Raw genomic sequence first — 16,344 nt, 5'->3', positions numbered from 1 at the left:
GACTGATGACCAAACTTTCAGATCAGTAAGAGCCATACAATATATTTCAAAAGTAAATTCAACTAAATGTCAGTACAATAAGCCTCTGAACATATTCTTTTAAATAACTTTATGATACTTATCATGTCTGGGCATGATGACGTGAGGAGGGTGCAGGACGTGGGAGAGGTGAACCAATAAAGTGCAGTAGCGCAGAGTGGATGACTCAAAAGTAAATTGCTTAATAGAAAAAGTAAGTCAGGAACAACAATGGCAAAAAATGGACAAAGTAGCAAAAGAACAAGAAGCAAATATAAACTTACGGGGAACAGCGACCGGGAGACATGGGAGTACGTGGCTCGAGGGGGAATTTCTACGAGGAATAGTGCAGCACGGCTCGTGCAAACACAATGACCCGGCAACTGGTCTGATGCAGACAGGGACTTCAAATAGACGCAAAAAAATAATCTAGACAACGCGAAACACCTGGAGGAAGACGAGAGGCGGTGGAAGCAGGTTAACTAATGAGACACGGAGAGGAAAGGCAGACATGAACTAAGGAAAGCAACAAACCCAACCAAAATGTGACAATACTCACTATTAATGTGACATCTGGTGCTGAATGGATTTGCTGATGTCTTTGTAGTTTTGGTTGGTATGTGGTGAGGTTAAGCTTCATACAAGCATTGAGACTTTCATCCGTTAAACGTGATCTTAGATTGGACTTGATGTGAGAATGACTGCTCACATGCATATGTAGAGCCAAACATGGTCAATACAGCAATACTCAAGACGCTGCAGTGTGTGGTATGTGACAGGAAGCGCCTTCCAAGTTTTGAGAATCAGCTGGTCTTCAGGTTGAAGTTTTTTCATTTCTGTCCACATGTGCTTGCTTGCCAGCTCTGTTTTCTGTCATGTGATTCTTTCCAAATCTTCATTCAGACTTGAACTTGTTCACCCACATGTCTGAGGCCTTCAGGTCAGCCACTTCTACTTCAAAATCTCTGATGGAGACACCTGGAATGTAACTCAGGTCGGCTGTGTTTGGTGTTCGGTAAACACACGTTTATATGGGTGATGAACTTAAAAAGACGAGTGTGGTCACGAAATTCTCCAAAGCGTGCTTTGAAGGACTGCAGGAGACTGGATGTGAATCCAGCTAGCTGGAGGAAATTCAAGTTTTGAATAGGCTCACTTGCTATGCATGCATTTTTAAACTGGCTCAGTTTTTCAAAATGTAGTAAACGACCTGTTTCAAGGTCCATAATGAGGATCTCTAGCTTGTTTTGAAAAGCAAACAGCTTGTTGAAGGGATAACACTGTATTTCCAATGCGGGATAACACTATTTTCAATGCCTTGCATTTTCACATTGAGCTGGTTCAGATGTTCAGTCATATCTACGAGATAGTAAAACTTAAGGAGACACTCACTTTCGGCTAGCTCAGGGTGCTCGATGCCTTTCATTTTAAAGAAAGTCCAGATTTCGTTCAGGCAAGCTGCAAAATGGCAAAACACCTTTCTTCTCGTCAACCAACGGATGTTGCTGTGCAAAAGTATACCAGGATAGTTATTTCCAACATCATTCAGCGGTGTTTTAAACTGGCGATCATTTAAGGCTTGGGCAACAATAAATGGTAAATGATCTTTCACTTATATAGTGCTTTTCTACCTTAGGTACTCAAAGCGCTTTACACTAGTCATTTACCTACTGATGACGCAGCATCAGGAGAAACTGGGGCTTGAGTGTTTTGCTCAAGGACACTTAGGCATTTTCTTGATGGTCGGAGGATCAAACCCACGGCCTTCCGGCTGGGAGACGGCGGCTCTACGACCGAGCCATGCAATGGAAGCTTAGGATGGGTCTATTTTCATGTTCACAAAGAAGCACCACAAATCCTTTGTTTTTTCCTCACCATACACGGAGCACCATCAGTACACACTGAGAGAAGTTTATCCATTGGTAGATTTTTTTTCTTGAGCAAACCCCATGAAAGACTTGAAAAAATCCTCACCTCTTGTGGATTCTTTTACTGGCAGGGCAGCAAGACTTTCTTCGCGCAGTGTATCATCAACATCATATCTTGCAATCACGCTGAACTGAGACAAATGGCTCACGTCTGTTGACTCATCCAAAGCCAGAGAAAAGAATGGTGTTGCATTTATGTCCTTCACTTGCGTTTCCTCCACTTCGTTTGCCATCTTGATGGTACGATCATGAACAGTTCTTGCTGACAATGGTGAGTATGTATCCGTTTGAACATCTTGTCTTTGTTCATCAAAAATTTCATTGGCTCCATGCTGCATGAATGTTTTAGCATACTTGCCATCTGTGAATGGTTTTCCGTTCCCTTCTATTGCTAAAGACCCAGCAAAGCTAGCGAAATTGAAGTCACCTTGCCAGGTCCATATGCAGAGTTGCTGCTGACTGGCTTGCACTCTGCTCAGTAGCTCTTGGCACGCTTTCTTTCTGCTGTCTCCCACTTGGTATTTTGATGCAAAGGTGGCATGGCGTGTATCGAAGTGCCGCTTTACATTCGGCCGTTTCATCAATGCAATTTTGTCATTGCAAATTAGACATACTGCAGAACCCGCTCTCTCCATAAAGGCGAATTCTTCGGTCTAATTCATTTAGAAATGTGCGATGTTCGTCATATTTTTTTCTTTTCGCCATCTTCTTTTCGAAGCTTTATCTTTGAGCTAATGACCGAGCAGACTGACTCAAAAGGGGACGTTTACCTGTTTACCCAGCAACGGCCAACAGAGGCCAGTATTGTCCAATTAAAAATAATGGACAATTGCTCCTATAGCCCTGAACAGGATCGATATATTAAAACAAGTGAGAATATTTTGTTTTATGCGCAAGCCAGATGCGATCATCAAAAGAGCCACATCTGGCTCGCTAGCCAAAAGTTTCCGCTATCATTAAGTTGTCTAGTTGGGCAAAAACACATGAGCACTTTGAACTGGTACCTTGAGAAAGACAGAAGTGGTAGATTCCTATATGTGAGAACAAATAGGTTCAAAAATAGTTTTAAAACAGGGGGTTCGTAAACTGGAGGCCCACTGTACTAGTACATTGACAATAAAGACGATTCATTTAATCCATCCATCCATCCATTTTCTATAGCTGTTTATTCGTACTCAGGTGGCTAGCTGCTGCCACTCCCAGCCGACTTTGGGCAGTAGACTGGACTGGTTGCCAGTCAATCGCAGGGCACATAGTGACAAACAACAATTCACACTCACAAGTACACCTAAGGGCAATTTGGAGTGGCCGATATACCTACCATGCATGTTTTTGGAAAGTGGGAGGAGATTGGGGTGCCTGCAGAAGACACGCACGGGGATAACATGGTCCACACAGACCAGGGCAAACTGGAATTGAACACGCACCGGGACCTCTGGAATCTGAGGCAGATGTGCTAACCTATCTGTCATCATGCCACCACAATTCATTTCAATTCAATTCAAGTAACTGTATAGTGACATTCAAACCATTTCCTTTTTTTAAAATTATTGGTTTTATTTATTTTACATTGTTGCTGCTGCTGCTGGAAAAAAAAGTATTAAATTGCTATTTTTTGTTGTTGTTTCATGAGTAATTCTGTACCTTTTAGTGTACACAGAAACTTTTTTCCCCTGACACTGTAATGATTAGATTTTACTGTAATTGGTTTTAAGGTTCTGCTGCAGTTGCTCCAGGTTGGAGGTGTGGTCCAGTTTGATGAAGAAAAGCTGTTGGCTTTGGCACAGAGAGCAAAGTTGTGAGTAGCTGTCAAAAAGCAAAAACAAAAGTTGGATCAAATAGCATGACTACTAAAATAAAATATTTTTCATATGTGATCTAATGAACACATTAGATCAAGTAAAAAAATAGAATAGTGGTAATAAAAGCAAAAAAGAAATCAGTAACAGCATTAATCTGAACTTTTTTCTGCATTCAAACCACAAGCATATGCATTCAATAGATTGGAAGGCCATACAGCCAGTTCAGCTCAGAAAATTCTGAAGCAATTGGCTCTGAGTTCACTGAGGGAATCCCATAATACCAACAATGTAAATAGGGATAAAACAACAATTTGATGTGTTGCTTAATCTTGTTTAATTATCAGAAATAATTGAATTTAACAAATTAATTTACTCCTCAGTTGCAAATAACTGTATTGACTTCTTTTGCTTCCCATGCCAGCTTCCAAGTATTGGAATTTCTTTATGAGAAGAAACATCTATATGACAAGATCATTGGCTGCTACCTCAAAGATCCCCTGAGAAAGGTAACATCACTTGATACATATGTTTTTTTTCCTATACCAATATGTAGTGGTATGCATAAAAACTTCCCTTCCCTTATATATCTATTTAACTTGCATCCATGACACCCGAGTCTAGCTGAACATTTTGAACATTTTTTTTTTAAATATTTACATAAATAGCTGTTTGACCACACATTGATATGTCCTTTTCTGTTTCGGACTTACAATGTCTATGTCTGAAAAAAGATCCCGTGTACTCAGAATTAAAAATATTGATAAATGAAAAAGTGGAAAACACTGAGTTAAACATACATGTACTGTCAACAATACTTGCAAATACAGTGATCCCTCCTACTTCGCGGTCTCAGTACTTTGCGTTTTTTTTCCAGGAAAAATTAAAAATATTTCAAAATCAAAAATCATTTAAAAAAATGTGCAAAAATGTAAAAAAAAAATTGAAAAAGCAAAAATAGTACATTATACAGTACTGTACTCATCAAATAACGAAGTAATATTAGTTAAGAACTATGTTAAGAATTCTTCAAGCGTTAGAGTTTGTGACTTTTTTTAATCTTATTTTGAAATGCAAGCTTTTAATTTGTTGGGTCGCCTTGCATTTCCGTTTCCTGTTTTACGTTCTCTGTGTGTCATTCGGCTCGTTACGGTGACGTAGTGAATGACAACTTAAGCTCATATTTATAGTTTATTATCATTTATGTTACGCACGCATGATAATGCACGCTACTGCCTATGTTTAGTAAGCGATGAGTGTTTATTCTGTTTATGTGTTCGTTTGTGTAGAGGTTGCACTTTATAGTTGTTAGTTGTTGCTAACCCGCTAATGTCGGCTAGAAATACAATAAATTCATAGATTGAGTGTTTATATGTTAGTTTACTGACTTTAAGATTGTTGATGATTTATTATTCAACAGATACTACATGATACACCATACATGAGCCAAAATAAATGTGAAGTTCATTGTGATGACTTGCGTACTGTTTCACCGGAGTCTCGGTGCAGATAACCAGCCCTGAGAACAAATTCTCATCAAACTAAGTAATATTAGTTATTTAATGAATATACAATAATGTTAATAATGTTAATAAGGATAATGTAATGTTAAATAATAGGAGAAAGGAAATAAAATACGCAAAAAATACCCAAAAAAAAAAAGGATTGTTTATGGTTACTGCGGCTATATTGGAGCGTACATAGAAATCTAGGAACTGATACTCTACTTGACAGCCCCCATTAATCGCGAAGTAGGGGGATCACTGTACAGTAATCCCTCGCTGTATCGCGGTTCATCTTTTACGGGTTCGCTGCTTCACGGATTTTTAACAGTGTGGATATTTTTTTTCAGCGCATTGTGCTCTGAATCCTACTCAGGCGCTTTACTGTTGTCTCGAAATCAAGTATTGACGCTGTACTCTTTTGGCTTTTCGCTTGCCAATTTTCTTACAAAAGGCAAGAGGATCCAAAAGCTTGCTTTCGTCTCTCCTTTGTCTGAGTGCACTCAGCTGTTGTTTGATATAGCTATAAAAGGTGCCCCATCATAAGTTTCTCTCAATATTTTTTACTGCTTGATAATGTTTCGTCTGTGGGTTTTTCTTTTATATTGCATGTTTTATAGTTTTTAATTATTTTCATTCTTAATGTGTGACTCGATTGCCGAAAGTAAAGTTTTCATTGGCAGTTGTGACTGGCTTATTCGGGCAGTCATTTTTCTTTGAATTACGACAGGGATTTCTCCATTTTTATTTTTGAAAACACAAACCACATTTTGTTAAAAGACATGCACACTAGGGGTGTAGAGATTTTTGTAGGCGTCTTGAACCATCTCTTGATGTACAATGTTACCTTGATATAGGAATTACTGTAATTGCCCAAATATAGGACACACTTGTGTATAGGACGCACACTTAATTTTAGGGTCAAATTTTGGTATTTTCTGCATTACCATGGATGAAACGCACCAACAGTTTGGCAACAATGTAAAAAAAACGGAAAAAAATGTCCCTACATTCTTTTATTTTCATATCCTTCATATTTTCTGGTGTTCATATCCGTAAATTACATAATTGTTGCAGGTTAAGTGTTTTTCAAATTACCCACATTGTGAGAGGTCAGTGAACGCAGCAACAGTGTAGCATTGGATGCACAGTTTTTTTTAACTTTTCCTTTTGACCCAGCTCTGGTTCATTTTGCCATAAATACCCGAAGTTGCACACTATCCATGTTCCATTAAGTTTATCAATCATAAACTTATCAATCATAAACTTAATGGAACATGGATAGTGTGCAACTTCGGGTATTTATGGCAAAATACCACCATTAAATACATGAGTCAAGTGGAATACCACTCTTCATTGAATTAGCTAGAGACATTATACCCTTTACATGATCCTCTCCATATAAGTAATATTCCTGTGTGTGAACAAGGATTCGGACGTTGGCTCAGTCTACTCGCTTATTACGGGCAGTATAAAAATACAAATCTATGCATCAAAACTCGGATTATGTGACTGACAGATCAAGCTCCCTCGGATGGTGTCGAATTAAAAAAAAAATCTAGTCTTTAAGTTAGCATTTATAAAACACATTTTTGGCCTTCATTTTGGGGAAAAAAAAAGTGTGTCATCGTATTTTTGGACTTCATTTTGGAAAAAAAGTGCATTTATCTATCGATCGATCGGTTGGTCCAGGTCGGGTCTGGTCTGTGTGTCTGTTTATGTCTTGTCCGCCCGTCCATCCATCATTCTTGAAAATCAAACTGGCTGTTTTGTTTTGTTTTTTTGTTCTTTTTTTAAGATGTCATTATCTTCCCAAGTGTCGTTTTAGATTTGTTGTCTTGTGTTCAAAAATAATGATTGAATAACAATGAAGCTGAGTCCTATTTGTTGTTAAAGTGAAAATGCTTCTCTTTCTATATGTTAAGGGGGAGATCTTCAACTATATAGACCAGCTGATGTCTATGGCAGACCATAGATCTGAGGATAAACAATCAATCAAGAAAAAAACATTGCAACACATACAGGTCAGCTGATGTGTATTGATGCAATTCAGAAAATGCCCATTATTCTGTCATCATGAGATTTGTTTTCTTGTAGTATTATAGTTATATACAGTACAGTTAGCGCTTCACCTTTCGCAGTGTCAGTGCTTCTTGTTTTGTTTTTTTTCCCATAAAAAAAAACTACAGTGGACCCCCGAGTTACAGTGTCCCTGACTTACGTTTTTTTTTTCATAATACTACTTTGAATACTAAGTTTTTTCATCCCCTCTTTATGGTATTTTCCCCGCTTTGCGACAAAAACAGCTGTCATGACCCTATAGGGTTGGCTGTATTTGTGTTGTTGTGTCTCTATCTGCAGGCGTTTTTTAGGTAATTGCACTTATTTTCTGTTGTGGTCTAACGGTCTCCATGCAACGCGTGACTACAATGCTGGTCTGCTTTTGGTCTGCGTCTCCTCACAGAGATGCTGGTGTGCTATTGGTCGGCCTCACTCGTTTCAAAATGACGTAAAGGTAAAGCTTTGTCCTATTGTGAGGTTTTTTTTTGTCCTCTCACCACAGTCCATGCCTGAGCAGATAACAGATAGTAAGGGTTAGATTTACTTGGTTTATCACAGGTAGGAGGGTATCTCAGTGCAATATAAACATTTGTTTATATTGTTTATATTATATTATATTGAAATGTTTATATTGCACTGAGATAGCCGAATAAACAGCACAAACAGCACAAATTAGTAACAAGGTTTTACAGTAGAAAATGTCCAAGTGGTGAAAAAGTGTGTTTGGGAGCACACAGCCGGCCAATCAATGTTATAGTACATAATTCACTCTGAACTGTTGTTGTGAATAGAGGTTTTTCGAGGGGATTCATAAGAGGTAGGAGTGATTATTATTTGTGCTGTCTTGACACGCGTTTTTCTTTGTTGGCAACTCCAACTGGCTAATTAACATTTATAGTAATTAATACATCCACAGTGCTCATTTTACCACTGAAAAGTGTTGGATCCCCAGGACTTGCAATACTAAAGAACTTTGGGTCCCAACAGAAATGTTTATAGCGTCCCAAAAATCGTGCAGTAAAAAGAACGAAATTTAACGTTCAAACTGTATTTACAAGATGTGAGCAAAAAGCAACAACACATAATAACAGTAAAATTTATTAAAATAATAGAATGAACTTGCATCATCTTCATATTGAGACCACTGATATAATGGTCCAATTTTGGTAGAAAAGTCCACTAAGCTTCAACATGTCAACATTTGTTCCTTTTCTCGGGCTTAAAAAAAAATGTTGGTAACTCGTCAAGTTTTGCTGAGTAAGAGTAAATGGACAATGATTAATATTTTGATTTCCAAAAACTAAGGGTGGGAATCTTTGACTGTGTCATGATTCGATTCCAATTTTTTTTTTTTTGTACATTTACTAAATTTTGATTTGTAAGGAACATGCCTTTTTCCCAAAAAATAACATGGACAACTGCTGCTCTTTGAAGCTCGGTTTAAATTGTACCTGTATAGCTATTATAGTAAGATTAAACATTTAAAAAAAGGTAGAACAAGATACATTGTCATTTCCAAGGAAATTGCTGTACCAAACTATTATGTGAAAAACTGTTGGCCAAATGAAAAATAATATTTCTCAGTACATTTATGACAAACAAAAGATGAAAATAAACTTTTTTAAGTGAGCAGCTAAATTGTATATGCAAAGTAAGAATCGTGTGCCAGTTTGTTCATCTCTAAGCATATTGGGAGAGTTATCAGTCACAATAGTAACATTATTTATTTATTTATTTTGAATGCATGTGAGTAGGCATGGCACGATATCAGAATCTGACGTTATGATAACCTTGAGCAAAAATATCACAGTGTTAAATACAGTTCTAAAATATATATTTTAAAATATTTTTGGGAAAATAGCATTTTTTCTAGATTATATAAAGTTTTTTTAAAACTAAATTCACAATATTTTGAAAGATGACATTTGAAATGAACTACTATTGAGTCACAGTAGTTTATTTCGAATCAATCATTCAACTACTGTGAATTCGATGTAAATTCTATCATTTCATGTGGATGAGGGTCTATTTCATTTTTAAACAAGTCTGTCAGTCTCGCTTGCTCGTTTCGAAAGCCAAAACACCTCCCAGACAGATGACTTCTTTTATTTGGACAGAGAAAAGTTTGTTGGTTGCTCAATGATTTGACCCACAGTTTTGCTCAGTCAAGTGCTCGCGTCCTACCTCGCGTCCTAAAAGTAGCGTCAAAGTAGCCATGGGTCCCAAGATTGTTAGTGATATTTGAGAGAACTAAGAAGATGATTTATATGGAAACGAAGTTGGACATAATCAAGAAATACGAAGAAGGCTAAAATAGCCAAGGCTAAGCTAGGCTACCCACTATGGATTATGGCAATAACAAGCTCGTCACGTCGCTCAAAGTTAAATAAATAATTTCTATATTTTTTATTTATTATCTTATTTTATTGTTATATGTGTATATTTAAGTAGTACCATACTATTTTGATACCAATTTTTAATATGCATATACAATTTTGCAATGGCGGTCTGTTACTTTCACACATACACCTTCAGTGATGTCAGACTCTCGAATAAATATCCCTCATGCGCACACGCATGCATTACTAGGTTACACATGCTATTTTCCAGAGCATTTAAACCTCAATAAACTCGCATCAGTAATTAAAACTTGTCGTTATATGTGATGCTGTCGAACTTAGAATAATTCATAATAATTTAAAATAAATATCCATGAAATTATATAAAGTCCAAATTACAAATTGCAGTTTAATTTAAGAACATAGTTTTATTTCTTTACTATTAATTGAATATGAACAAAATAAAATAGCCCAAACATATTAAAAATGAATCAATAAATAAAGAAAATGCTTGAACCCACCAAAACAAAAGGCGGTCACAATCGATCAATCTTTTATCTCCCGATTTTTCATGACCTCTTTATGCTTTCTTTCTCTTTGCACTGAGATGGACAGTACAGTGTATCCACTCGAGTGTCCCCAAAAGTTTTTAAAGCACCGTACCGCATTGAGGAGCTCTCTTTCCCTTCAAACTGAGATGTACAATACTGTATATCCACTCGGGTGTCCCCATATGTTTTTAAAAGCACCGTAGTGCGTGTGTCCAGCCGTGCTTTGGTGTCTCGTTGCTGCCTTGGTTGAACAATTGAAGTTTGCAAATCCAGTGTAGCTCCAAACACCAAATCGATCCTTTGCAAACAAAAGGCATTCCCAGCAGAACTGTTTACCAGGGTTAGCGCCCCTGTTCACCCAGCCAGAAAAATGGCAAAGACCAGCTCACGCTCCCGGTATTCGAGCCAGAAAAATGGCTACTCATAGTTCATTGATTGTAAGTGGTGAACAAAACAGATTACCCTTCCTGGGATAGTTTAGCTAAAACTTTGGTTGCTTGGCATAGCACCGCCTCAGTGCATTGAGCATCCACTCACGTCATGTTCAATGTGAGGCCTCTAGATGGCAATCTAAATGACTCGATTGGCTATTACAGCTGTTTATTAAGTATACGGGCTGCTCACATATCCATCTGCGCTTGTGCAGAAGCCTTTTACTGTTGAAGTGAATGCCCTAGCGCCTCCGGGAGCAGGCAGATTGTTAGCACAAGTTAGCTGAATACTAATTGGCTAAAAACTCCAACTTAAAACAACAATACTGGCAGGAGCATAACCAAATGGATATAATAAGACACGAAAAGAACAGAATATGGAGAATAATCTCACATATAAAACATTTATATCATATATATATTTAGTAAAAATAAATTTAAAATGAAATTGACTTGTATTATAGTTATTATAATAATTATAATTTATTATAGTTATGATAATGATGTCAGGTTATGTTAGACCAGCAGCAAGTCCTTGTTGGCCCTGATGGCCCACCACTGCAATTTTGGTGTTTTTACCTGGGGTTTTACACGCATTAGCTAATTAACATAGGTTTGGTTTTCCAGCCATACGGCGAATTTGCATTACGATCCCAAAGGGATCGCGGAAAGGCTTAATCTCGTGAACTGGGGGCCCACTGTACTTGTGTCTATGACCAGTTTGTCAAATTTTGTCAGTCGACATATGCTGTATGCTATGTTTACAGGATCTGATCATCTTTGACTCAAACAAGTCTGCTGAACTAGTTGTGTGTCACTTTGCTGAAGAAGTGGATCAAGTTATTTGTGAACTTCCGGTAATGAATACACTCAAAATACACTTTTCTTCTCCAGTTGGAGAAAATAATATTTAATCTAATCTTTATTAATGATGTATTTTACTTGATAATTCATTGTTTTTTTTGTTTGTTTTTACTGTTTAATTAACTACCACTACTCATTGGTGATTGGTCCTAGACTAGCATATGAATAGCTAAAATTTACAAATAAATGATGGCGATCGAAATAAAAATGGGCCCATTGGGGGGGGAAATAATCAAACCATATTAATTCAATGCTAATAGACATTCAATACATGGAACATTATTTTTAAAATGTTGGAAAATAAAAATTATATGAATCTTAACTGAATATTAATGCTAACAAACCTTGGATTATTAACAGTGGCAGCACATAACGTCCCGGGAATGAACGAGATTATTATTTTTGTAATTTTGGATCTGATCAATATCATTGATTTCATAACATTGCTACCCATGGTGGAATTTGCATAAAATACAAATTATCTGCCAATCAATCTGATCCAGCTAATCCGATTTTTGTACAATATAGTAAGATCCTGTGAATGGTGGTCAATCATTTGAATTTTCAGTGATTGTGCAAAATCCAGCACATCAAAACCGTTTTTTTTTTCCAATATTCTGATGTAGAGAGGAAAAGTTGCTACGAATGCAGTTCCTTTAGATCAGAATGAATGGATATGTCCTTCTGAAATTATTATTATTTATTTTATTTTATTTTTTTTTACAAAATAATTTGTATTTTTTCTGGTTTTGCAGGATGGCGAGTTACTTTTCAAGTTTTTGAGCTCATTCATGGAGTCATGGTCTGCTTCCATGTTCTCAAGCAAATATTTTTTTACCTATCTTTTTTGTTTCACTTCACCATATATACGTCTGTTTCTTAGGGAACGTCATTATCCAGGGACCACCCTTCCTCTGGAACATGATCTTCATATGCGTCTGCTGGATTTATTGTGCCGTTTTGCCCCCCAACAGCTCTTGAGTTTTCTCCAAACCTCACAGCACTATAAACTGGAGGAGGCCATCAAAGTATGGAAATCTTTTTTGTTGTTGTTGTTGTTAATCAGTCAGTGTTGATTTAAAAATGAAAATTAAAACAATACACATTAGACACTATGTTATATATTTGACCTTGCTATTACTGTATTTACAGAAATTGAAAATGAAAGTGATGTATTAATTTGGATGTAAATTTTTAGACACTGTTATATATTTGGCCTTGCTATTGCTGTATTTACAGAAATTGAAAATGAAAGTGATGTGAGTAATAATTTGGATGTAAATTTTCATTAGTTCAAAAATACTGTAATAGGTTTGACTAAAATTAGTTAATAATAGGCTTTTTTATAGAGCCCAACATTCATTGTTATTGATTATAAACTATATCTAGTATTCACCAATAATTATTATCTTTCCATGATTAAAAGCAGGAACTTCCACTGTACAAGACACGTGATTGGCTCCAGGTACGACCATCAACCAATTAGGGAAGGAGTTGTAATCCAATCCCGCCCAGGAGTTGTAATTCATGGTCGATGGTCTCGCCGGGAGCTAGTCAAGTGTCTTGTGGTGCCCGTGTCTTGTAGAAATGTCCGTAAACTGATTGACAGATTGCCTGGGCAGTTGCATGAATAGGTTTTGATTGAATTAAATCAAATCATTTTGAATTGAAAATGCTTTTGAATCGAAAAACGATTCTGAATTGATTTGTAGACCCCAAAATCGGTATTGAATCGTGTGACAAGATTCCTACCTCCAATTTTTTGACATCATAAAATGATTCATCATCCATTTACTCTTTTATTCAGGAAAACTTGACCACTTAGACATTTTTTACAACTTCGTCCACCGTGTTTGTTTTGATCTTGCAGGTCATGTCTCGTTTTTACCTGACATCTCCTTGTCGTGAGATTTCTGCAGGTTCTTATCGCGAAAAAAATCCTCCTAAAAGTGCTTTCTTTCGGCCCGAAACAACATCAACTCTGCAATTTTTTTTTAAGTATTTTTGACAAGTCAAATGCTACACAATCAGTTGACAATCAGCCAGAAAGTAAAAAGTGAAAACGAAACAGTTTGGAAGATCAAGAAGAGGAACAAAACTGACATGTTGAAGCTAAACAAACGAACACTAAGTTCTATCAGTGGTGTCGATGTGAAGATGATGATGAAGATGGATGCCACATATACATTCATTACAATTTTCAATACAATTTTACCATGACATATGTTGTTGGTTTTTGCTCACATCTTGTAAATGCAGTTTGAAACTTAGGCTTACTTTTTACTGCGCAATTTTGGGGACTCCAAACATTTCTGTTGGGACCCAGAGTTTTTTAGTATTGTGAGTCTTGGGGCCCCAACAGTTTCCAGAGGTAAAATGCACACTGACCTTACTTAAACATAATCTTTACTGCATTGTTTGTAAACTGTCTTTATTGTTACAGTATTGCATTTTTAATCAAGTTATTCATGAAGGAATGACAGGAATGCCCCAAAATAATGGAGAATTAAAAATCTTGGAAGCATAAAACTTTATATCCGTCTTTTAACTTTTATGTCCATCAGTCCACCACACCCTTATTTGCATATTTAATTAAAATTTAATTGTCTTGCATAATTATCTCCTTTGTTGCTGCATTTATAGGCACTAACATGTGTCAAAAGCCAATTATCAGTAACACCAAGCAGGGGAGAAACACACAGTTGAGTGAATCAAGATACTGCTTAACTCTCACTACTGCAATATTTACCAGACATTTGTAGTTCATAGCTACTGTTTTTACTGAAGGTTGCAAAAAAAACTAACAAAACTCATACTGTACACAGTCTTGTTTACTTGAGTAATAGTAAAACTACCTTGTGTAAAAAAAAGAAAAGAAAAGAGTAAAAAAGTAAAAGTAAGAGTGTCGCACCAAAATTCTACTCCAGTAAAAGTACAAGCGCTGAAATGTACTTTAACATAAAATAAAAAGTAAAGTATTTTTTTTCGCGATTCAAAGATCACGATTCAAATTAATTTTTTTCAATGCCATTGAGATAAATATTGTCAGTTATTCTGAAAATGGAGCGGCTCGGTGGAACTTTCTATGGGCAGTAGGCGGGGGACACGGTTCCTCACACGTTCACACACACTATTTCACACATGAAATCGGGGGTTTCAAAATCATTTTGACTTGCAGGCTGCACATAGGAAAATATATTAAAAATGGGCCGGACAAATAAAACAACAGTATATATTTATATAACATTAAAACAGCAACCTCAAATTTATCATTATTTTTTAATACTGTCCAAAATAGTACAAACACAACATCACCAATAATAACAAAAAAATAGAATTACCATTAATCAGAAAACATTTCAAGTTGCTCTTCAAAAAAAAAAAATCTCATTTTTAGACTTTACAAAATCATCTTGCGGGCCAGATTAAACCTGTTTGGGCTAGAACCAGCCCACGAGTTGTATGGTTGACATCACCGCTCTAAATTGTCCTTAGGTGTGATTGGGTGCGTGAATGGTTGTTCGTCACTGTGTGCCCTACGAGTGACTAGCAACCAGACCAGGGTGTCCCCTGCCTACTGCCCGAAGACTGCTTGGATAAGCACCAGCAATCCAGAGACCTCAGTGAGCTAAGCGGCTACATGCATAATGCAATATATAATCCGTGGATCGATGCATTACTTGATGTACTGTACTTCACTGTAAAGTTAGCAGCATTTGCTATTGACTTATCACACTTGTTCTGGATGAGACCAGGATTATCTCAGCAAGGATAGAATCATACTCATATGTTAATCAGTTTTTTAAATAGTACCATTCGTTCTTAATGAAAGTTTACAGCAGTGCTTTTTATTTTTTCTCAAAGTGGTGTGAGCATAGAGTGGCACATCCAGACTGTTCCCTTTCTAATGTGCATTGTCCCATTTAAAGCAAATAAAATTAAGTTACGCACTGTGAAAATCATCCATCTGTAGCCACTTATCCTCATTAGGGTCGCTGGCTTGCTCTTCCCAATCCCAACTGTCTACGGGCAGTAGGCGGGGGACACGCTGGGCTGGTTGCCAGCCAATCACAGGGCACAATGACAAACAACCATTCATGCACCCAATCACACCAAATGTTGCGTGCACACAGAACACCAAAATTCGCGTTTCTACGCTCATTCGCGGGGCTTTCTGTTGCTGTTGTACTTTTTGTTCACTTTTTTGTCACGCTAAGAGAGGAGAGGGGAGTGGAGCGAACTTGCTGTGCACTTTATGGTAAACCCGGAAAGAAGAGCATTGCTGAGAGCTTTCACTTTTCTGGGATGTGGCAGAGCCAATATTTTCACCGACAGCACCTTTATTCTTCTTTTTTTTTTTACACTCCGTGTCCCTCGCTTTACAGCAATACTCGTCTGCCATAAAAAAAGTTTCAATGTCGCAATCAAGTGGCCGATACCGTGCTAAATACTGAGCTAACAATGCTGCACTATCGTTAGCTTAGCACAGTAACTACGGTTCAAGAGCTGTTAAAAAAAGAAAGCAAACGCTGCACATACCAGTTGTCCCAAGGTCTCGCTTCCGCCTTTCTACAAGCCAGGTGAGTGCTCTTGCTTGGCTCCGTTTTATATTGAAAGCTCAGCTGGCCGTGTTGGATAGCTTCCGGTGACTGCAAAGCAGCCGCCGTGATTCATTCCTGCCGCTGCTTGAGACGTTGAATGTTCCCAAAGTTGATTGGCTGTCGCGACGCGAAACGCGGAAAAAGTAAAAAAAAAAAAAAAAAAAAAACCTTCACGCGACATTTCGCTTCTCGCGACCGCTCGCGGCCATTCGCGTTGCTCCATTCGCGTCCATCGCGCCATCACGCGAAC

At 37.3% G+C, this 16,344-nt stretch overlaps 1 protein-coding gene across 6 annotated transcripts in view; it reads left to right on the top strand.

Moving 5' to 3' along the window:
* vps8 (VPS8 subunit of CORVET complex) overlaps positions 1–16,344 on the top strand; it is a 228,787-nt gene that overhangs the window by 183,659 nt on the left and 28,784 nt on the right. For all 6 annotated transcript variants that reach the window (XM_088421847.1, XM_088421845.1, XM_088421844.1 and 3 more), the window contains 6 exons: positions 3,662–3,744; positions 4,170–4,254; positions 7,173–7,271; positions 11,397–11,486; positions 12,249–12,295; positions 12,377–12,521. In XM_088421847.1, coding sequence (XP_088277973.1) covers positions 3,662–3,744; positions 4,170–4,254; positions 7,173–7,271; positions 11,397–11,486; positions 12,249–12,295; positions 12,377–12,521 — 549 coding nt within the window. The remainder of the gene's footprint in view (positions 1–3,661; positions 3,745–4,169; positions 4,255–7,172; positions 7,272–11,396; positions 11,487–12,248; positions 12,296–12,376; positions 12,522–16,344) is intronic.

This window comes from Hippichthys cyanospilos, chromosome 8 (assembly GCF_059441005.1).
Source record: "Hippichthys cyanospilos isolate Australia breed blue-spotted pipefish chromosome 8, RoL_Hcya_1.0, whole genome shotgun sequence".
In the NCBI taxonomy this organism is placed as follows: Eukaryota; Metazoa; Chordata; class Actinopteri; order Syngnathiformes; family Syngnathidae; genus Hippichthys; species Hippichthys cyanospilos.
This window is presented reverse-complemented; position numbering and strand designations above follow the sequence as displayed.